General features: G+C 34.5%; 2 protein-coding genes across 3 annotated transcripts; both read right to left on the bottom strand.

Annotated features, from left to right (window-relative positions):
- Positions 1-157: 157 nt before the first annotated feature.
- On the bottom strand, positions 158-3,956 carry LOC132179933 (DNA-directed RNA polymerase V subunit 7). 2 transcript variants are annotated; one of them, XM_059592752.2, is made up of 2 exons: positions 3,822-3,956; positions 158-2,858 (listed from the first exon to the last, which is right to left on the bottom strand). In XM_059592752.2, exon 2 carries the CDS (start codon positions 1,002-1,004, stop codon positions 435-437), a length of 570 nt encoding a protein of 189 aa, XP_059448735.1. In that variant the 5' UTR covers positions 1,005-2,858; positions 3,822-3,956; the 3' UTR covers positions 158-434. The 2 variants fall into 2 exon arrangements, with proteins under 2 accessions (XP_059448735.1, XP_059448734.1); XM_059592751.2 differs by having other exon boundaries at positions 158-1,013.
- Positions 3,957-6,576: 2,620 nt separating this feature from the next.
- On the bottom strand, positions 6,577-14,350 carry LOC132179427 (protein ACCELERATED CELL DEATH 6-like). The gene is made up of 4 exons (XM_088515666.1): positions 13,949-14,350; positions 13,258-13,729; positions 11,740-12,271; positions 6,577-7,272 (listed from the first exon to the last, which is right to left on the bottom strand). Exons 1-4 carry the CDS (start codon positions 14,145-14,147, stop codon positions 6,577-6,579), a joined length of 1,899 nt encoding a protein of 632 aa, XP_088371792.1. The 5' UTR covers positions 14,148-14,350.
- Positions 14,351-23,808: the final 9,458 nt, after the last annotated feature.

Below are 23,808 nucleotides of genomic sequence, written 5' to 3'. Positions count from 1 at the left end.
TATCTTAATAAACCAAATTGAAGCAATAAGCATGAGAGGCGGAGAGGTTAATATTCTCTAATGTTTCATGTAAATTCAGTGTCAATCAACTTCAAAGCAGCGATAACTCAGTAGAGCTCGACTGCCTATCTGAGTGGCAGCTGTATTTTCATATCAATGAAAACATGCGCATCAAATATGTAAAGGGAGAAGTGCATCAGTGTTCCTTCGGATTACAGAAAGGATATATCCTTCGAAACTCGCAACAAAATTAGCTGCAAGTTATAGTTGATACTTGATATCAGTAAACATGTATATCTCACAGACGCATCAGCTTCCCATTTGCAGTATATCATTCTCACCCACCAAAAATGAAAGAATATATATAAAACGAAATCAGTTTGCCCTTGAAATCATCTACAAAGAAACATGCTCATGCTGTCTTTCTTATTTATTTACACGTTGAATTCATCGGCCCCAGACAATGAAATAGGTCCAAGGGAATCACCTTCTATTCCGGCAAGCATCACAAATTCTTTTGTGAAGTCCCCCCTTTTCTCTATCCATCTCACACCAAGCACCATGAAACACACCACGACGTCATTCTCTATCTTTGCAAGCTCATTACTCAAAAAGACTGGATTTTCCCCGGCAACATACTGGTAATTTGGCATTTTCCGGGCTGAGATAAAAGCATATTTAATAGGTCCACATCTCAAGAAGACCCCATGCCTAAATATGCGGTGAACAACTCCCTGCAAAATCTCTCCCTTGAAAGGTAAGAAGGTACGGCAATTAAAGACTACAGGGAAGAAAACATCCCCCGACTCATCCACAACCTCTCCTTTGCCTATGCTCTTTAAGCTGGTTACTGCAAGAAAGTAACCATGATCCTTGCTGGCCTTTTCATTCAGCAAGTCCTCCAACAGGCGTGTGATGATGGACCTCTGGGAAACAAGTCCATTTCTATCCAAGTTTTCCGCAAGGACAGCCACATCCCTGAGCAGTTCTACTTCACAGAACATAGCCGAGTTCTAGTCCACAATGAACAAAAGATATTCAATCAAACCAGAAAATCAATAAACCAAACCATTCAAACAAAACATGCCAGGATAATCCAAGTCAGTTAAGTGCATAACTTGCTTTACACAAGAAATTGAAGAATCTCTCCATAAACATATAGAGGAAGTATTGGGGGGTGGGCAATTGCAAAAGGCCATCACAGAGGTGGCCTTCAATCTCATTGTCAATTGATGGAAAGATGTAATGTGACCAAAGTTCCAAATAATTAAGTCCCAGTTGATTACGAAATTATGGTGTCTAGTCTACTCATTTCACTTCTTCTCAAGCTTTGTTTATTTAATATTAATGATTAGCAATTATGATACGCCTGAGACAACCTAACATGATATTTGCAACTAAAATATATATATATAAAAAAGAAGAAATTAAGTGTGGATTATGCTTCAACTCTCTGTGCAATAATGATCTCTCCCATCCTTCCCTCCTCCCCCCTTTCCCTATTTCTTTTTCTATAGAACTACAAGATGTCTTGTATCATTATGCATGAAACTACAGTAATAATATGCATACAACATATAAATATGATCATAATTTTCGATATGGACCCACCATGTTGGCCTCAAAAGGTAACACACTAAATGTCATGTAGTCACAACAAAGTAGTTTTTGCCATGTGAGGCTCATGGGAACTACGAAAGTTCAAAAAAAAAAAAAATCCTTCCTGCACAGGAGTTTTTCAATCATTGTCCATACTATATTTTCATAAGCCAATCAATTTCTTACTTCTTTCACATGCGAATAAAAACATTGGCAAAGTTTATACACGAAAAAAAAAAAGCATTCAAGTGCGGATGTTAAGGGATACCACAATCATCTGTAGTTATAAAGATGCTAGAGTTGAGACCATAAAATTTACTAGGCCAAGCAAACTAAGCAGAGTTGTAGAGATTGTACAGGCACATATATTTAGTATAGTTTTGGTACTAATGTGAGGAAACAAACTTAAAAATATCCCATTACAACCCAGTTAATGATAAAAATATTAGCAGATTCAGAATTGTTATGCGTGAGTAAGTCCCAAAATGGAAATTCAAGGGTGACACAACTCAGCAGGGCATAAACTTCCTGCATGGTATGCAGTAATATGGTTGATCTACATGAGTATGCAAGTTAGTTTGTGCAACCAGGATCAATGGACCCAACCTGGCCTAACCAATTTATCTGTTTGTTTCCTTTATGGTTAGAAAATCAGTACCAACTTATCACCAGTTTAGATTATGGATTTACACATTATTGGAACTATCCAAACCAACGACCAACAGGTTCAATGTATTATAAAATAAGAAAAAGAAAAAAAAAAAAAAGCTCAAACTATGAATCGTATTTATCATTGAGAAACTGATATTTAATTATGTCATCTCGACCCTAATTGTCTTTTTGTTATCTAGATGCTTTTAAGGACTAACCTCAAACCTTAATCTGAGAGGTTCTTTTTGATTCAGTTTTTATAGTCCAATTCTGTGTCAAGAAAATGAGAAATTATTTTTGCCATTTTTATCCCACACTAATATTAGACATATACATAATTGGACCATTAAATCTAGCTCGCTAGATTGTTGCGATCATTAGACTTGCAGAAGGAAAAATTTCGAAATCTAGGACTAAGAAGTCAATGAGTAGACTAGGTAGCATGGCACGAATTGCCTTCTCCTGTTGTCGCCATTTCCTCTAGTTACGCATATTTTGTTTTCATGTTTCTTCAAACATATCCTCATTCTTAATCCAGAGTAGGGGACTTCACGGAATCAACGGAACCAACCAACTTGCACCACCGGTTCAACAATGAACACCCTAATCTACAAATGAAAATGAAAATAAAAATAAAAGATATCAAATACCATATATTTAATATTTGATTAGAAATGGTTATCAAAGCATTTCTAATGTGGATGTCGGGAGAAAGTTAAATTCTGCGAACCAAACATCACAAAAGTAAGAGAAAGCTAAGTAGTTTTGTTTGCACATCCAAACATGAGGTAAAAGAGATTGATATGAAGCAGGACTCCAAAGAAAGGGAGGCAGCTTGTAGCATTAGAAAGTCACCTATCAACCCAATCTATTCGATGAAAGAAAAACTAGTTCTAGTTGGGTAACGGAAAAAAGAAAAAGAAAGAATGAAAGGCAATTCCCAAGCTAAGAAACTTCACCCTGGAATCAAATTATCAACCATGAAAAGTAAAACTTCAACAGAGATTTGACATGCTCTGTTTACTTAAACAAGGATTTAAAGTTTCAAACTCCCATTTCTAAAAGGTTTTTTTGACAAAGAAACTGATTCTATCAGACAACCAAATCTAAAAATTCTAACCAATAAAGCTTCCTTGAACTAAGGCACCACTTGGTTGGCACAGACAAAACGTTGAATATTTTCATTTCGATGCTTCAACTGAAATTTGCGCGTTTTGCGGTTCCTATCTAATTTCTACTTACGTAATTAAATACATATGGAAGTGTATGTCCTATCAGTTACTGCGCCGCCACTTAGAATTAGCAATTAAAACTTGTCAACTCAAATCTGGAGAAGTAACAAAGTTTCAAAGTCAATTTCAAAATATAAAATACCCAATACACAGAAAGCTTCACAATTCTTGAAACCACCCAACTTTAAACCAAAGATACAAGGACCCAGAAGAAGAAGATAACCCAATAATCAATCTAGTGCATAAAAGAAATGTCATTCTGGGAATGAAAAGCAACCCAGTGGAGCAAATTTTGATTAGAAGTAAAGAAAATAGAGGGAAGGGTTTAAGAAAAAGAACCTGGTTTTAATTTTGGAGAAACCTGAAAGAGCTTGGGGGAGATGTGGTGGTGGAATAAAGAAACGACGAAGGCGAAGGTTGAGAAGGGTCCGACGAAACTGGGTGAGACAACGCAACGCCCTGCGCAGCCTAGATATTCTCGATTATGGTGTGATACAGTGCGCACCCTCAAGCCCGTGTTTGGCAACTCAGTTATCATAACCTTATCTTGCAAAATTAGTAATTCCGTTTTTTGGGGCAAATAAATGATAATATTAACATTAATAAAAATAAAACATAGGTAGGATACTAGGATAGGAACCCCAACACCATCAAAAAGACCAGCGAATACATTATCAGTATCAATAAAAAACAAAACAAATGAATATGGATCAAAGGTTTGGTCCAATAAAAAAATTATCTGACTCAACCCCTATTTTGTAGGTTAAGGAATTTTGGGTTCGTTTGGGATTGTGATTTCAATAAATATAATTTTAAAAATTACGTTTTTGAAATCGCGACTTGTTAAAATCGTAATGACGTTTGGTAAAACATATTAAAAAAATATTTTTTATTAAATATTTGTTATGAAAAATTGTAATTTTGGTTAAATTCGCGCATTTTCAAAAAAGTACTCCTAACTTGCTTTTTAAATGGTAATCCTAAGTGCTTAAAAAAACAATTATTTGCTCTAAAAAGTTGATGAAAAAAATTTAAAAATTAGGTGTTTTTTGTTTTTTTTTTTAACAAAAGCTTTATTTATCAATGGCAAACCACCACTAAGAATGGCTTCTTCTTTTCTTTCTTTTCATTTTTTTTTTTTTTGGTATCATTAAAAAGTTAATTGTGCTTACATTTAGAAGGATGGTGCGACTCACAAAAAAAAAGAAAAAAAAAAGAAAAGAAGGATGATGCGTGAAGTACATGTATCAACTTATTTATGTGAAAAACGATTGGTGTCAAATTTTGATCATATTTATTTTGTATCATTTTATAAATCAACCATTAGATTTGTAAATTTATGGACTCTATATAAGTCAATGGTGAACCCCACAAATCTAATGATTGATTTATTGAATTTGTGAACTTATGTGAACATCATATAAGTCAATTGTAGATCTCACAAATCTAATAGTTAATTTATTGAATTTGTAAAAGAATATGAAAAAAGTATTAACAAATTATTAATACTAATCATTTCTTTTTCTGTGTGCGCACATGCAAATTGCAGCTGCATTTGGGTGCAAAAGGTTTGGTCATTGCTTTATGTATTGGATCATACTATTGAAAACTCAATATGAACACCTTTGGAAACAAAATCATTCTCTTTTTCGATTGAGTAATTCTCAGCCATACGACATTTACATTATTTATAGAAATAAATAAAGTTTAATATGGAAATAAGGGTAACAAGCAACTAATTGTCCGTCGAATGAAGAGACATGCTATGCATCCCACCTATGGATAGTATAGATTTAGTAGTGATTTTGAAAAGTGTGAAGATGAGATAAGGACCAAAGGATACAAGAAGATTTGGAAATATTTTCGAGATCCTATCATCACATATTGAATGCTAATTCTAGTATGTTGCAAAATACAACTCGTTACAATTTTTTTTTTTTTTTTTTTTTTTGGGAAACACAACTTGTAGTGTAAATTTAAAGGAAATTAGTAGGAAACTGTCTCAAAAGTACACGAATTTTAATTTTGAGATAAATAGGGCTCAAGTTTTTAATTTTTAATGGATCTAAAATTTGACCAAGTGACTAGTTTTCCTCTAAAAAAGAAAAGAAAAGAGAGGAATAGCTATTTCTTGAGCAACTGAAAAAGTTTTCCAAAAAATCTCATTATTATTATTATTATTTTTGCAAACCTAAAAAAAAAAAAAAAAAAACCAAAAACAAAAAACAAAAAACCTGGCAAAGAACTTATTTTTAATTTCTAATACATGGTAAACAAAACAAATCATTCAAGACACAGTTGAACTAATATATTCAAATAAGAACCATTTTAATTTTTAAGTTAAAATTGGAATTAGAAGAACCCGAAACTACAATAAAACATATTTCTTTTTAATAGAGAAGAACACCGTTCCTTACGTCTATTTGCAAAGACTCCGCTAACTAGCCAAATTACATAAAGAACATTAAACAAGAACTATTTTAATTTATAGGCTAAAACTGGAACTGCTAGAAGAGCCTTAATTTACACTAAAACGTATTGCTTTTTAACATAAATGAACATCATCCCTCATGTCTATTCACAAAGGCTCCGCTAATTAACCCAAAGAAAGAACACCGAAAATAAAGATATAAAATCATGTTGAAAGCAATTTTTCCAATTTTTTTTATTTAAAAATTATGATTAATACTTTATTATATATATTTTGGGTATTTTAGTAATTTTGGTACAATTCTAATGAGAGAAAATGTGTTGTCACTAAATTAAAGAATAGAATTAGATATTCCATTCTATATTTTCTCATTCCCAGTAATTGCTATTATTTTTTCTAATATAATAGTCATTTCGCATACCAAATGAAGTGTTAATAAGGCATTTTATATTTGTTTTTGTCCAATTTTTAAGAGCATAAATGCCAATTGACATTTCTTCATGCAAGTCCAGTATGAATTTGATAGGTTTATCATGCCACATATGCAAAGTTATGCCTAAGAGATTAAAATAGTAATAACAAAGAAATGAACAGAAACTAAACAGACTTCCAGTACCGCCCTTGTCTTAGACCCTTAAAATGATTATTTACATATAACTTATTTTAATCAATTTCTTCCAAATAAAAAAAGCCGGATAATCGTTCGAAGGATGAGGTAAAACGTCTTCCAAACACAGTAAATAAGATGGCGAAGAAGGTTAAGCCAACGATACAGTTGGCAATGGCAAGATCATGGGAAGGCATTAACACAGCATATGTGCCTGTGACAAATGCGAGTCCCATTGCTACCATTGCCCCCAAAATGAGGATGAAGGCCAAAACGACAAGTTTCATGCGACGCTTTTCATCATTAATATCCTTGTCGAAAAGAAATGGCATCAACAGGTGAATGAAGACAGCAGAACTCGACAATACCATGGATATGGTATCCGTAATAACAAACGCTTTGAAAGCAACACTTCTCCTTAAAAGTGCAGAGCCTGAGTGTGAGCCTTCTCCTCCAACGAATCCACCAGGCATGGTAATACATGCTGCAAAGGTTACTGTTGCAATCAGTGCAGCCACTACCAAATGGACTTCAGTTGCTTTTTGCAACATTGATAACATTGATTTTCGATCTTCTTTTTTTCTGTCCTTTAACTGCTGTTTCCACGAAGGCAGGCTCGTGGCTTCGTTTTCGTAAGTTATTACCCGTTGAGGTAGTCGACCCAATGCCTCCCAAATTTCAACCATCTGTGTAATATTTATACTGGTATTATTAGGAATTTTTATATAGCTTGTAATAAAAATAACACGTATAATATTTTTTTTATTTTATAAGGAGATTTAATATGAATTTTTTATTAGGGTGAATTTTCTTTTGATGGTTTATTTTGGATTTTTATATGCCTCATGATCAATAATTTTTTTTGTTTTTTTTTGTTTTTTTTGTCAAAATATGAAATTTGTTGCTGAATTATGTGTCAGAGTTTAATTTATTTCTCGAAACTATTAGTTATCGTAATTCAATTTTTGGAGTTTTAAAACATTAATCGATGATGTGGTAGATATATGTTATATATATAAAGATTCTCTTATAATGTTGATGCAGCACATGAAGCTATACAGTATTAAATCCCCTACTCTAAATATAGAAAATGATAATATATATGTAGAAACAAATTATTTAATCAATAAAAAAAAAATAGTAAAACAAGTAGAAACTATTATAGTCCCTAATGTACATTATCAGTTGTTTTTATAGATTTTTGTTTTTTTAAGACCAACAAATTAACATACAGTCATAGCCTAACTGCTAATATTAATCAGGCATATGAAATGATTCTCCATTGTGGAGATTCAACCTCACACCCTAATACATGCCTTGATTACTTGAAAATTTTCTTAAACTATTGAACCATCGCCCTATATCCTTTATACTTTTACATTTTTACTCTTAAAGGTGAGAATGCTTAAGCCATTTGACTTGTGTTGGTCCATGACATGCGCCTTATGACAAAGTCAATTATACTTCTCAAATGACACAATATAATCATCCCTTTCTAATTAAAATTATGAAATTAGCCCTTAACAATTCCACCCTTTATCCGGTATATAAATGGCAGGCTGAACTGGACTGCCAATTTGGAGTTAGAAAGGGTTGGAAATGGGGCCCACGACTCAAGCAATGGCCCAATCGGACGTCCATCATCGTGAGTAGCCCATGGGCGAGCTAATTTAACTTTCTTTTAGGGCTCATTGGTAAAGGCCATGTCACATGGAAGCTGGAAAACAAATGTTTTACTGATATAAATTTTACGGTGCATTTGATCCAATAATTTCGCTCGTTTCTAAATAATATTGTAGTCTTGCAGATGTCAAGTTTTGCAGTGCGTTAAAAAAAACAAAAAATTACAAAGGTGAAAAAGGAATGTTTGGTAAAGTTTTAAGAAGCGTTTTGACTTAAAAACAAGTGTATTGGGTTTTGAAAAAAAAAGTAAAAATTGAGAATTAAATTGGTGGGTGTTATATTTGAGAAGAAAAAAAAGTTGAGAATTGGTTTGGTAAAGGTTTCAAGAGTGTTTTGTAAAAATTAAAAATTGAGAAATATTTTTTAAGGATAAAAGGTAAAATAATAATTAAAAAAAAAAAGTGTTGTACCATGATAATAGTGTCATCACAATGGTGGTAATTTGGCAGCCACTACGGAGCCGCAATAACTGTGTGGCCATTGCGGGGTTGCCAAAATTGTTGGTAGCCACTGGATGGCCACCAAACAATGGTCGTCGCCATCATGTAGTCACAACACCACCTCAATTTTTAAAATATTATTTTAACTACTTATTTTTTATAGGTATAATCAGCAGCCACTATGCCTTCAAAAAAAAAAAAAAAAAAAATGTACATAGACAATTTGAACCCTTAAAAAATACAGTATTAAGTTTTTTTTTTTTTTGAGAAAATTGTGTTTTTTTGTTGGGAAGAGTGTTTTAAAAAGTTTGCTAATGGTAGGGACCACATCTGAAAATCCATTTGTTATACCGTATTTGAGAAGAGTTTTTTGCATTTAAAAAGTAAAAAGTTCACCAAACATGCCCTCACATTTTCTCACCTTACACAAAAGGATACATTTTTGAATACACATGATTTAAAAAATCAAATCACAATTTTAAATTTAGATCTATGATTTTAATAAAAGCTTAACTGTATTTTTATTAACTGTATTTTGAAATTATTATTTTTTTAAATGGCAATTTTTGAAACCACTAAACTCAATTGGCACTTAATTTAGTAAAAAAAGACAAACCCGCTATTCAAGGAAGAAAAATGATTATTTAGAGTGTGTTTGGCAAATAACATTGCACTGTTTTTGTTTGGTGAGAAAAAAAAATGAGTATAATAATTAGTATAGAAAAATAAAAAAGTAGTATTGAAAAATGAAAAAATTTTATTTTATAGCAATTTTTTTATTTGAATAGTAGTAAAAAGTAAATGATATAATATAAAAGTAAATGATGTGATATAAATGTGAGAATATTTTGATGTTGATTTTTTTGAGGAATGAAATGAATTGTATTTGTGAATGTTAATGTTGTTTAACAAACAAGGCCTTAAGAGTTAAATTAGATAGATTTGTAAAAATAGTTTGACATTTACTAATGTTTATTTAAATAAGATCGCTAAATAAAAAAATTATGTTTAGAGATTTTAAAACACATTAAATTTGTTTAACAATACTTTGATTTGAAATTTTCATGTATAATAATTCTATTGACTTAATTATGGATTTGTTTTTTCTTAATTAATTCATAAGAAACTAAAATTTAATTTGTGTTTGAGCCCACACGTGAGGGGGAGTGTTAAAGTAATGATTAAGTGATTAAATTTACTACTTATAACTTTTGGGATAACTGATAGTTTAACATCGTGTGAGAAAATTAATATTGAATATAAGTACAAATTTTTTAGTTTTCCCCTAAAAGCACATAGTTATATATGCTTAATCAATAAATAAATTTGAACTATATTTCTGAGAGAGCATATAAATGAGTGATTTTAGAGGTTATTTCATATTTAATGTGTTTTTTTTTTTTATTAGTTTGAATTTTCTATTGATGATTTACTACGGATTTTTATATACCTCATGTTGAATAATTTTTTTTGGCCAAAAATATGAATTTTGTTGCTGAATTATGTGTCGGATTTTGATTTCTTTCCTGAAACTAATGGTTATCGTCATTTATTTTTTGGGGGTTTTAAAACATTAATTTCTGATGTGGTAGATATATTATATATAGATAATAGAATCTCTTATAATGTTGATGCAGCACATGAGGCTACTGTTATTATAGAAAATGAGAATATGTAGAAACATGTTATTTAATACATTAAAAAAAAAAAAAATAGTAAAACAAGTAGACACTATTATAGGCTATAGCCCCTAATGTACATTTTCATTTTTTGTCATAAATTTTAATTTTCTTAAGACTAACATAATAAGACATGTGTCCATATCAATTAAAAAAAATGTAAGAAGCACATGTTGTTAAAAAACATGTGCGGCTAAAGTACACATGTCACTTTATTATATTGATTTATATGAAATAGCTATAAACCAGTACGTAGCAAATTTCTGCTGGCAATATATACTTATCACATGCTAAATGACACATATCACTTTATTATATTAGTTTGTAGCTAATTTTTGTCTAATTGAATTGCCAATTTGAAGTTGAAAAGGGTTGGAAATGGGGCCCACGACTCAAAGTCTTTAAAGCAAAGACTCAATCGGAATGCCATCATCATGATTAGCCCATGGGCCAAGGTAACCCAACTTTATTTGAGGGCTCATTGGTAAAGGCCATGTCACATGGAAGCTGGACAACAAATTTTTTTACCGATATAGGTTTTACAGTGCATTTGATCCGGTAATTTCATAAATTAAACACTCATTTTTAAATAAAATTATAGAAAATGTCATGTTTTGCAGTGCGTTTAAGAAACAACAAAAAATTAAAAAGGTGAAAAATGAGGGAATGCTTGGTAAAGTTTTATTAAGAAGTGTTTTGACTTGAAAACAAATAATAAATTAGGTGGGTGTTAAATCTGAGAACAATTGAGAATTAGTTTGATAAAGTTTTGAAAAGTGTTTTGAAAAATTTAAAAATTGAGAATTATTTTAAAAAAATAAAAGTAAATTTTTTTTTAGTTTTTCCCCAAAAGCAGATATATGCTTAATAAATAAATAATTTTGAAGTATGTTTCTGAGAGAGCATATAAATGAGTGATTTTAATCCATAATTTAGAGGTTATTTCATATTCTTTTATAATTTTAGATGTAATTGAACACTTATACTAAATTTAGAAAAAGAAAAAAGAGACTGATTATGAGAGAGGCAAAAAGTGATAGTTACCGGATGGATGATCCTTAAACAAAAACTAATTAAAGAGATTTGGTTGGTGATAAATACAAGAATTTTTATGGAGTCTTAAAAAAGAACCTACGGCAACCACCATCTCCATCAAACTTTTTTTTCAAGTATGTTTTTTAGTGTGTATAGCTTACACTAAATAATATAAATGGAGAATACAAGGTAAAGATTCGGTACCGTTTGTTAGTGAATAGTGATGGTGGTGTTGTCCTCTCTTGGGATGGGGGTGGGTTCGTTGTGACAAATAATTGAAATAGCGGGGGTTTTCAAACATTGTTAGATGGCCCCACCTCAATAACCAAAAACACAGAAAAATAAAGCAATACGTAAGATGAAAGATGAAATTATGTGTTACCTCTTGAAATGAACGTCTTACAGTTCTACCAATCTCCCACGCGTTGAGGTGTTGTTTGTTGAAGGCCCTCTTGTCGAGTCGAGGGTGACTAACGAGCTGCTCTAACGCTAATAATGATGCCGAAGAAGTAGTGACACAGAAATGAAGAGGTGTATCCCCATCGGCATTTTTCTCATTCAAAAGGTTGTTGAAAGACGAATTTTTTATTATAATATCCATGACTCTCTCTTGTGAAAAATATCTCTGTCCTTTGATAGCAAAATGGAGTACATTCCGACCTCTGTTATCAACCAGTTCGCAACAATCTGGACACGTTTCTACAATCACCTTCATTGCATCAGCGTTACCACGTTGAGCTGCAATATGAAGAGGTGTCATACCCTTTGGGTCTTTCATGTATACTACTTCTCTATCTTTATACAACAACAGCTTTACTATGAAGCCTGAACCATAGCGGTGTGCAGCCAAGTGAAGCGGAGTCCAACTGTTATTGTCCACTTTTTTACTTATACCATCAATTGTTTCAAGAATTCTTTCGACCATACCTAAAATAATTTAAATATGTTAAATTTAATGATTTTCTAAATGACACAATTAAGCAAGAGTACTTGTCAGGAGATTAATTGAAAAAGGTACTCAATGTAATTTATTAAAGTTTCGTTTCTACTTTCTTCATAAAATTCAAATTAACATTAATAATCTCTTGTATCAACTCCCTTCCATTATATCTTTTTCATGAGTTGAACTGTAACAGGCAAATGCTGAACATGGATTACATCAAATTTCTATTTAATCTCCTAGGCCTTAATTTGTTAATTTTAATTCATAAATAGTATAAATTAATTATGTTCTCTACAGCTAGCTAACGTGGCTTTCGTTGCAACTATATATGATTATTAATTATTATTAAGTGCAGAGGTAATTTCTTCTTTTAACAAAAAGTATATATTACCAGTTTTTCTTTTTTCATGTTGATTCATTAATCAATTAGCAATCACCAAAGATTTATGATTTGAAGCTAATAAGGCTGTTCCGTCATTGTTTAGAATGACTTTTTTTTTTAAATAGGTTTATATACTCAAATTACCAACATCTTAACTTATAATTAAAACGACCATATTTTAGATTGAAACTCTAACAGTGCAATTAATAAGGGAAACGACAATATCTCTCTCGGCATCTATGTAAAGTACAATAATCACATTGTTTATTAAAAAAATTGTTATGAAAATAATTCAATTTAGAAACTTAATTATATGATTGTTGAATTTCTATACCAGACATCAAGCGTCCTTATATATATTTCCTGAATTTATTATGTTTTGGTCCACCACGTACATAATTTGTTTTTATCAAAATTATATTTATATATTTCATGAATTTATTATTTTTGGTCCACCACATAATTTTTATCAAAATTATAACAAACTTTAAAGAATTAAAGCTGCATTACTCATTACTAAATTAACAATGCAAATACAACATTGAGAAAATAAATAGGTAGTACCTGAGTTAAACTGCATTACGGCAGCATGCAAAGCTGTCCTACCAAGGGGGCCCCCATACATTGGTGATACGCAATTGGATAAAATTTCTGACAGCACATTTTCAAACTCTCTCTCGGCGGCTATGTAAAGTGGAGTCTCACCAGCATCATTAGCAGAATATGAAAAATCTGGGTCTTTACTAATCAACAATTTTACCACTTCAAGGTGATTATAACGTACAGCCTCATGCAAAGCCGTGTCTTTCTCTTTGTTCGTCATCCTCAGCAGTTCCTTTACTGGTTCAATCCCCTCTTCAAGGTCTTGATCATCGAGAGTTTGGGCACAATATTTGATTAGAACTTCCACTATGCCATCATGCCCGTACCTCGCCGCAATGTGCAATGGAGTTTCACATTTGGCATTCGCTTGCCATAACAGTGAGGGACACTTTTTAAGAATTTCTTCCACAAAGTTGGTTGTTGATTCCGCTCCTGCCTTGAGGGTTGTTGTTGATTCTGATCCTGCCGCACTGTGCAATGGAGTTTCACTTTTGGCATTGGCTTGCCGTAATAATGAGGGACAGATTTTGAGAATTTTTTTCACAAAGTTAGTTGTTGATCCTAATCGTCCAATAAGGGTTGTTGATTCCGTTCCTGCCTTAAGGGTTTTTGTTGATTCCGATCCTGCATTGGGGGTTGTTGAATTGGATCCAGAATTGAGGGCTGTGATGTAAATATGGAGGATTGTATTTTTATTTGGGGTTAGTAGAGACTCATGATTGATGATATCTTTGAAGAACTCGATTCTGCCATCTGCTGCAGCATTGTAGGAATCACGATCCATGAAAGTGATGGTCTCTGTTTGCTCGGGCTGATTAATATTAACAGATGCTTGAGATTCAAAGGAATTGGAGGGATCCATTCTTTGAATAGAGTATTATAAATATCTCTCCAGCAAGTGATGGTCCGTCTACTAATAGTTTCTTTGCCTCGCCGTATACTCTCTGCTCTGCACTTCACAAATAGCATGAACTAAGCACAAGGTCATGTGGAAAGCAAATAGTAATTCAAGGAACTTTAAAAAGGAGAAAGTGCACGGAAATTAACATGTCATCCCCTTGTAGACATTGCATAAATTGATCATATGAAAAATATATATATATATATATATATATATATATATATATATATATATATATATATATATATATTCTTTGAGCGTCTATAGATAGGCTATAGGAAACAATAAATTTTGTTCACATGACTTAATAACGCCTACTTTGTTCATCCAATTCAATTACCGTCCAAATGTTGCAGGTGTAGCACATACTCCATAAGAATTGTCCGCTTACTCTAATGTTAAGGGTGAAAATAACACTTATATATATATAAGTGTAGAAAGATATGCTATTTTTTCTTAAATTCTTATATAGTTTGTTAGAAAATAACACTTATATATATATATATACAAAACGACGTACTTCATTTTAGTTCGTTTGATATAATGTTTTCGTTTTAAGTTTAATGATATTGATCTTTATTCAAAATAATAATAATAATAATAATATACTTAAGCTTGATTAAATTTTGCAGCCATCTAATTATTTAGAAAATGCCAAAAATAATCTAAAACAGGCCTTAAAAAAAGGTTCAACAAAAAAGGCCCAAAACACCAAAGTTGGCCTAAAAGACCTATTTTTAAAAAAGGATACGGTTAGCGATTATTAACCATCCCGCCCTACGTGATTAACGATTTTTTATACCTAACACTGCCACCGATCATAATTGAGCGAAATTTCATAGCTAAACGCCAACAACCAAATGAGAGAAAAAGCTCAAATATCCTAAGTAATTGAGTAAAAACGGGGAGATATGGTGAAATTACCGTGGTGGTGATGACCGTCGTAAAATGATTAAATTACGGTGGTGGCGATTACAGTCCAAGTCACAGCTTTTGTGCGAAAGTCACTTCAGGTCGATATGTCTAGATTGATCAACTACATGAGAGAGAGAGAGAGAGAAAAGAGTGATAACTGTGATATGGGGAGACGAAGATGAAAGAAAAACGAAGAAATGATCACCGGAGAAAGAAAAAAGAAGAAAAAAAAAATGGTGGGTGAGATGGTTATGAGTAGTGCGGAGTAAGGCAACGTTGTTCCAGATATAGAGGCAAAGTCTGTAACAACTTATGATCACCGGAGATGCTTGCTGGCTGCCTAGACTACAGGTTTACAAAACACACTATTTTCTTCATATGTAGCCACCGTACCTCCCCCCTATCACTTATCAATATGACACCAAGTAATTAATATTTTCACCTACTCAAGAGACTTCAGCAATTGCCTAGAAATTGGTCCTCTAAATACTTGTATGCCACAAACCAACAACTCTTTAGAAATTTCAAAGAGAAGCGTTCGTGGGAAGATAGGGGCGAGCCAAAAAAGAGGAGGAATACAAGAAGAAAGCCAAGAAAAAGAGGAAGACAAGGACGAGTCAAGAGGAGGAGGAAGACAGGAACGAGAAGGAAGAAAAGGAGTATGGGCAAGGGCTTCAAAAATTAAAAAACTATCTTACAAATTTTTTTTTTTTCAAAATTTTTGTAGGGCCGGGCGCCCCTGCCCCACCCCTACCTATATCGGCCACTGCTGTCATCCATTAATTTATTGTCTTCAGGCCACAGCCCAACTTAATGAGCTGTTAAGTGTTGCAGCATGGACCAAGTAATAATTAATGGATTTTTACTAAAAAAAAAAAAAGTAATAACTCATTGCGCTAAGAAAAATAAGTAATAATTGTAGAAAATGTTAATATAAAATATAAGATAACCGAGAAAATGTAGAAATTTGGGGTGGTTCTACATTAACTTACTTTCACCATAAAAAAATAAATAAATTAAAAAAATTTTAAAAAAAAAGGTGTACTAATAACATGTTGGAAATATTAAAATATAAAATATGTAAAATATAGGAAAGTAAAAGCAAGAGAAAGAGAAGACACAACTTTCAGAGTGATTAGAGCATTTTCAACAGTATTTTTAAATTAATTTTTTAGTTAAATTTAGCTATTATGTTTTATTTTCGGTGCCCGAGCAGATACTGTAAAATAGAAGGTTAGAGCACTCCTTGCAGCCTCACCAAAACTATATTTTGGTTATTTTGGTGAGGCAATTTAATTAAAATGGCCTAAATGTCCACTTTTCAGCTTCACTACTTTAACAAAAAAAAAAGTAGTAAGGTGAACATTACTTATCAAATTTTAAAATGACTATTCACTTACTTATTGATTAAACAACTTATTTACCTTTCTTCCTTTTTGCTTTTCGTTTATCTCCCTTCCTTTAGTAGTTAAAAAAAGAATAAAAAAAATATTTGCAAAAGAATATTAAAATGGAATGATGAAAGTAAATTGTTAAAATAGTGATGCTATTGAAGTACTTTAAAAAAGCAAATTATTAAAATAATTAAAAGTATACTTTTAGTTATTTTGGTAACATATTAATGCGACAATATCATCGGAGGAAGACGGGCTTGAGTGGAAGTTCACTGGCTTTTATGGCCACCCTGAGGTGGGGAAAAGACAGGAGGGTTGGAGTTTGTTAAAACATCTCCGAAACTGCGCACCTAGTCCTTGGCTAAGTGTGGGGGATTTCAATGAGATAATTGACAACTCTGAAAAATGGGGAGCGGCATGGCGAAAGGAGGGGCAAATGGAAATGTTCCGCACCACTCTGGAAGACTGCCAACTGTGCGACCTGGGGTTTATAGGCCCAAAGTTTACATGGAATAATGCAAGAGAGGACGGGAGTTTTACAAGAGAGCGCCTTGATCGAGCATTGGCCAATCAAGAATGGTGTGCTGCTTTTAGAGATGTGGAGGTACAAGTCTTGGCAGCAAGATCATCGGATCACAATCCGGTAATGATTACTTTTGCTGGTAGAAGGACTCGTTGGGAGACATACAAGCGCAAATTTAAATTTGAAGCAAAATGGCTACTAGATGAGGAGTTTACTGATGTAGTAAAAAGATCATGGGAGCAGCAGTGCACTGACGGGAGTATGTTGGGCCATGTTGTTGACAACCTCCAAAAATGTGAAAAGGAGTTGACAACGTGGAGTAAAAGAAAACATGGGGAAGCTGGAAAAATTCTAAAGGAAAAAACTAGTCAGCTCACGGCATTGCAAGGAGCTGTAGGTCCTCCTGATCAAACACGCATCAAAAAACTACAGAAGGAGATAGCCCATATACTGAATCAAGAGGAGGTTAAGTGGAAACAAAGGGCCAAGCAAACGTGGTTTGACAAGGGAGATCGTAATACTGCTTTCTTTCATGCCTGGGCAAACCAGAGACGCCAAAAAAACAAAATCACAAGCATCAAGGATGAGAATGGAGATGAAAAAACAGAAATGCATGAAGTGAGGCGGGCCTTTGTGGAATTTTTCCAAAAGCTTTATTCCACGGAAGGGTGTTGTGGAGTAGAGGAATGCCTGGAGGGAGTTGGGGCTCGGGTTACCAAAGAGATGAATGACCAATTGGTGGCTGATTTCACGCAATCAGAGATTGAAGCTGCACTAGCAAATATGGGCCCTCTAAAGTCTCCAGGCCCAGATGGGTACGCAGCATGTTTTTTCCAAAACACTTGGGCAACTGTGAGCAATGGAGTCTGCAAAGCTATACTTGGCTTTCTCAATGATGGTAATTTTGATCCTATTATTAATCAAACTTTCATTGCTCTTATTCCTAAGAAAAAGAAACCTACTAGTGTTGTGGAGTTTAGGCCTATTAGTTTATGCAATGTCTTGTATAAATTAATTGCTAAGGTCCTTGCTAATAGGCTTAAAAAGGTGCTACCTCATATTATATCTCCTTGTCAGAGTGCTTTTGTCCCAGGTAGATTGATAACCGACAATGTTCTGGTAGCTTTTGAAGCCCTGCACACTATGAATGCAAGGAAGAAGGGGAGGGAGGGATTCATGGCGCTCAAGCTCGATATGAGCAAAGCATATGACAGAGTAGAGTGGGAGTTTCTGGAGAAGATAATGCTTAAAATGGGATTTCATCCAAAATGGACCCACCGGATTATGACTTGTGTTAGAACAGTTTCATATTCTGTTTTAATTAACGGGCAACCCTATGGCAATATTACCCCATCTAGGGGCCTACGACAAGGTGATCCTATCTCTCCCTACCTTTTTATATTATGTGCTGAGGGCCTAAGCCATATGTTAGGGAAAGCTGAATTGAAAAGAGACATTACGGGATTGTCAATCACTAGGGGTGGGGTGCGCCTCAATCACTTATTCTTTGCAGACGATAGTTTGCTATTTTGTAAAGCAAATGTGCAAGAATGGGAAAAGATGCAAGGGATCCTTGAAGGCTATGAAAAAGCATCGGGGCAACGTCTTAATCGACAAAAGACCTCATTATTTTTTAGTAAAAACACTACAGCTGAGATAAGGAGACAAATTCTTTCTTTGGCAGGAGTTGGTTCCACGGATAGCTATGAAAAGTATTTGGGACTCCCGGCTTTCATTGGAAGATCACGATTGAAGTCATTTAATAGCATTCAAGGCCGTATTTGGAATAGGATGACAGGGTGGAAAGAGAAGTTTTTGACGCCTGCAGGGAAGGAAGTATTGCTTAAGGCGGTGATTCAAGCTATCCCGACCTATACAATGAGTGTATTTCAACTCCCTAAGTCTTTATGTAAGCGGATTAATTCAATGATGCTACGTTTTTGGTGGGGACATAAAGACAACTTTTCCAAGATTGCTTGGATGGGTTGGGATATTTTGGCTTCGGATAAGAGGAATGGTGGATTGGGGTATAGGGAACTGGAATGTTTCAATCGAGCTTTGTTAGCAAAACAAGGATGGCGGCTTATAAAGAATCCAGATTCCTTGGTTGCAAAAGTGATGAGGGATAAATATTTTCCAGGTGGGAATTTTCTAGAGGCTCGGTTGGGGCACAATCCATCATATGCTTGGCGGAGCATATGGCATGCGAAGGAGTTAATCCAAGCTGGGATGGTATGGAGAGTGGGAAATGGGCAAACTATTAGAATCTGGCAAGATAATTGGCTACCTTCCTCTATTACGCATAAGGTCCAATCTCCCCAAAATTTCCTCCCCAGTGATGCAAGGGTATGTGAATTATTTGATGAGCAAACTCTTTGGTGGAATATTCCCTTAATCCAAGAGATCTTTATGGAAGATGAGGTGGAAAAGATCTGCAGTTTAGCGATTTATCCAGGCTCTCAGTGTGACACATTAGTTTGGGGAGGCACTAAAGATGGAATTTTTTCTGTCCGTAGTGCTTATCATCTAGAAAAAACTCTTGTCGGCATGGAGAGAGGTACTTCATCTACGGTGTTCAGTGAAGGAGATCTCTGGAGTGGGGTATGGAATCTAAGGGGGCCAAAAGTGGTGCAATTCTTCATCTGGAAAGCTTGTCATAACATACTCCCTACAAAAGGAAATTTGTTTAGACGACATATTGTTGGGGATGGATTATGTCCTATTTGTGGGAGAGAAGAAGAAACACCGGTGCACATCCTTTGGAGTTGCCCCTCAGCAAGAGATGTGTGGCTGGAAAGCTCAAGAAAAATTCAGAAATGTAATAGTGAGGCTGCTGATTTTAAAACGTTGGTTAAAAAGCTAATGGGAATGCTCGAGAAAGCTGAGTTGCAACTGTTCGCAGTAGTGGCGAGGCAGATTTGGTTCCGACGAAATAGGGTGGTTCATGGTGAAGCTTTGTCCACCCCTTCCATGGTTCTTCGTCAAGCAAGGGAACAGATAGAGTTCTATGAAGCGGCTGGGTCCCAAGGAGTAATGGAAGCTGCACCAGTACAATTACCTGCTCAAAATCCTGTGTTAATGTGGAAGGCTCCTGCGGAGGGCTATATCAAGCTTAACTGGGATGCTGCTGTGGAACAGGAGACAAAGAGAGTGGGTCTGGGCGTAGTGGCGAGGAATCATAGGGGCGAAGTGCTAGCGATGTATTGTGACACGAAGGCGTTTATACAAGATCCTACTACGGCGGAGGCCTTGGCAGCAAGTCGAGCAGTGATGGTGGCAAGCAATCTGGATTGGCACAAGATTATTCTTGAAGGGGATGCTTTGGAGATTGTGCAGCATCTTAGCAGGAGCGGGCCTTGGATGGGAAGTTTCGGATTGGTAATGGAGGCTACGAAGACCCATCTGTTGCAGTTCCAAGATTGGAAAGTTGAACACATCCCCCGCTGTGTCAATGAGGTGGCTGATAGTTTGGCAAAATTGGCTTTACATTTGTCATCTGAAAAACTGTGGGTGGCAGATTTTCCTTCTAGTGTTTTACCACGTGTTAGTGCTGAGCAAAGCACTTATCAATAAATTATCTTCAGATTTCAAAAAAAAAAAAAAAAAAGTAAAATTTGGTGAAGCTGATTTAAGTAGGTTAGGACCTAAATATGCTAAACTTTATTTTAGTCTTTTTTTATGTATTTTTTCTTTCTTCATTCTTTCTTCCTCTCTCTCTCTCTCTCTCTCTGTCAACGCTTGTTAGTTCTCTTTCCCATTTCTGAGCTTTCTGGCGAGAAAAATGGTGGGCAAAAAAAGCACCCCAACCCCCACCACTAAGAACTCTTCGGTGCAAATCCATAACCCACCGAAGTCTTGAACCAACCAAGTACCGATCACGCCAAGAGATGAGAGATGGTCTGATCGAATTTTTATCCCTGCATTTCATGGTCTGATCTGATTTTCAGGTGTTGATTTGTTGGTCTGGTTTCAAAACAAAAACAAAAACAAAGAATGATTAATAGAAAACAAAAAAAAAAAAAAAAAAAGTGGGTCAGGGATGTTTTCTAGAAAATGAAAAAAAAAAAAAAAAAAAAAAAGGTAGAGAGAGATGAAGGCCTGGTTACTTGATTATTGGTTGGTTGGGTGGTGATTTTGGTGGAATGGTGGCCGATGATTACAGTGATTTTGGTGTTGCTCTGGTTTTGAAGAGAGAGGAGAGAGAAGGGAAAGAAAAGGTAAGGATAAAAAACAGTAAAAATAAGTTTAAAAAATAATATTTAAATAAAATAGAGAGTTGCTAAAATTTATTGTGAAAAAAATAATAGTTAAACTAAAAAAATTAATTTTAAGTAACTAAAATAACAATCAACTGTCGAACATGCGAGACCACTAGAAAGTGATCTATGGAACTACATCTTGTTTGTCATGTTTGATAATACATAAAAATGCCTATTTGTAGGCAATGTAAATGTACAATATAAGAAAATGTAAATCACATGATGATTGTTAACACGTTTCCGGTCACTTTATGAATTTTATAAACAACCTCAATGTGGACGTACAAGCAATTACTGTGACACGCGGCAGTAGAACTAATAGAAGACAAAGAAAAGATGGCTATGTTTGGCAAAGGGTCGGACTGGACCGGACCCAGAAATTCAAAAAATTCTTCTCATAATTAATCTCAACATTCTTACTTTTTATATCACATCAATTATTTTTTATTATTATTCAAATAAAAAAATCACTACAAAACAAAATTTTCACTTTTTTATACAAAACATTCATACTTTTCTCTCATATCAGTCAAATATATTACAGTACCGAACCGTTTTACTTCCTTTTTTCATTCCATTGCCGAACACAGCCGATGGAAATGAGAATGTGTATCCCCTTTATTGATAATATAGTTCTCTTATATACATATGTGCTCAATTACAATTTTGGGCCTATAGAACTACTCAATCTGACGGTCTCAGGTGAATTGTAGTCATACACCGTCCGATTACATTGAGATTGGTTCTTGCTAGAGGGCTTCTATATCTGGACACTCATGCAATGGGGATTCGATCTGACGTGGCTGTATTAGTTGGCAGGAGCAGCCCTGTTTGAGGGAGCACGGCGCTCACGTTCTGTTGATGGACAAGACGAGTATAATAAATGGCCTGTATAGGGTAGTTGGCTCAGAGGGCGAGGACTAGCGTATGCGGGGGATCGCCCATGGGCAGTTCTCCAGGATGTCACAGGTAAAGTTATCTGCTGCCAGCAACCCCCACATTACTACAGATTGGGATCCCCTCAAATTAGAGGGGGAAAATGACACTCTCATATGGCTGATCCTAATTGTTTAATTTTATTCATCAGTCTACAATACGCCACGTGTCCCACTCAAATTTAAATAATAAAATATTAATTAACTTTTAAAAAGAAAATTAAAAAATCAAATCAAATAAAGATTGGGGTGGCTGGCCACCCCAGTTGAGCCTAGGGGTGGCTTGGGCCATCCCATGGCCACAGAGTGTGGTTTGGCCCTAGGGGATGGCCGAACCACACCCTGTGGCCATGAGGTGGCCGAACTAGGCTCAACTCAGGTGGCCGGCCACCCCAACCTTTTTGTTATTTGATTTGATTTTTTTATTATATTTATTTTCTTCTTAAAAGTTAATTAATATTTTATTATTTAACTTTGAGTGGGACACGTGACATATTGTTGACTGTTGGATAAAATTGAACGGTTAGGATCAGCAATATGAGAGTCTCATAGAACAAGCTTCAAATTCAAACAAATAAGGAAAAAAATGTAAAATTTTTTGTCTTGGTTTTTTGGACTGTGAACTCTTTTTTGAGAAAATGTATATTGATTAACAAGATAACGATGAGACTTGTAAAACTATGCATGTAAAAGACGGATAAGATTAAGTCAATTGTATGACACGGTACACCGATACGTGTGGGATAACGGCCATGTACTTACTGTACAAGTTAACTTTATAGTTAAGTGTGTGTGGGCCTTAGATACAGTGGTTTTCGTGACCGGCGCAGCCATTGCCAAATGGTTGGTCATTACAAGACGTAACATCACTAGTAGCGTTGGCCACCTAAGGTCGGACTCGGTCGGGCTGCTAGTGGTGGACGGTAGCGTACAATGGTTAGGGCACCGGCATCGTATTACAGGTCCATCGAAACAGCGCCAACTCTGCTGAGAATGGGTAATATCTCGAGTAGAGCATACTGTTGAACTATGACATAATTCTCATATTATAGCATATATTATATCTATATATATTGCATTCTTGATAAACTGTCAACTCATAAGGCTGCATGTGTTTTCTAAACAATTGAGTCTAACATTTAATGATAGGTACATCATGTGCATTTGTACTCATAAAGTCGTCCAACTTACCCTTGTATTCTTTCCTTTTTTTTTTTTTTTTTTTCATATGTACATCTGTGCCGTTGTAGATAGTTTAGTAGAAGATGGATACCGCAAGACATTTGGTTATCGTGGAGGATTTAATATGGGAGATGCTTGAGGACTTATTGTGAGATTAGACGGATGCTCATGGTAACTAGTACTTTTGAGTTATATTGTAGACTTAAGAGCTTTGATGCATGTTGGCATATTAATATATAAAATGGATCCCTTGTAAAGATGACTTGTATAGTGTGATTTCAGCTATTTTGATGATCATTGGTAGCTGTTCTAGTTGTAATGATTAATGTTTATAGAGATCCTTGATTCTTGTTCCTAGCGGAATAAGGCTGAGAAACGAACCGTGAAATTAATTACCAGTTAATTAATTTTCGG

This window comes from Corylus avellana, chromosome 4 (assembly GCF_965113065.1).
Source record: "Corylus avellana chromosome 4, dhCorAvel1.hap1.2, whole genome shotgun sequence".
In the NCBI taxonomy this organism is placed as follows: Eukaryota; Viridiplantae; Streptophyta; class Magnoliopsida; order Fagales; family Betulaceae; genus Corylus; species Corylus avellana.
This window is presented reverse-complemented; position numbering and strand designations above follow the sequence as displayed.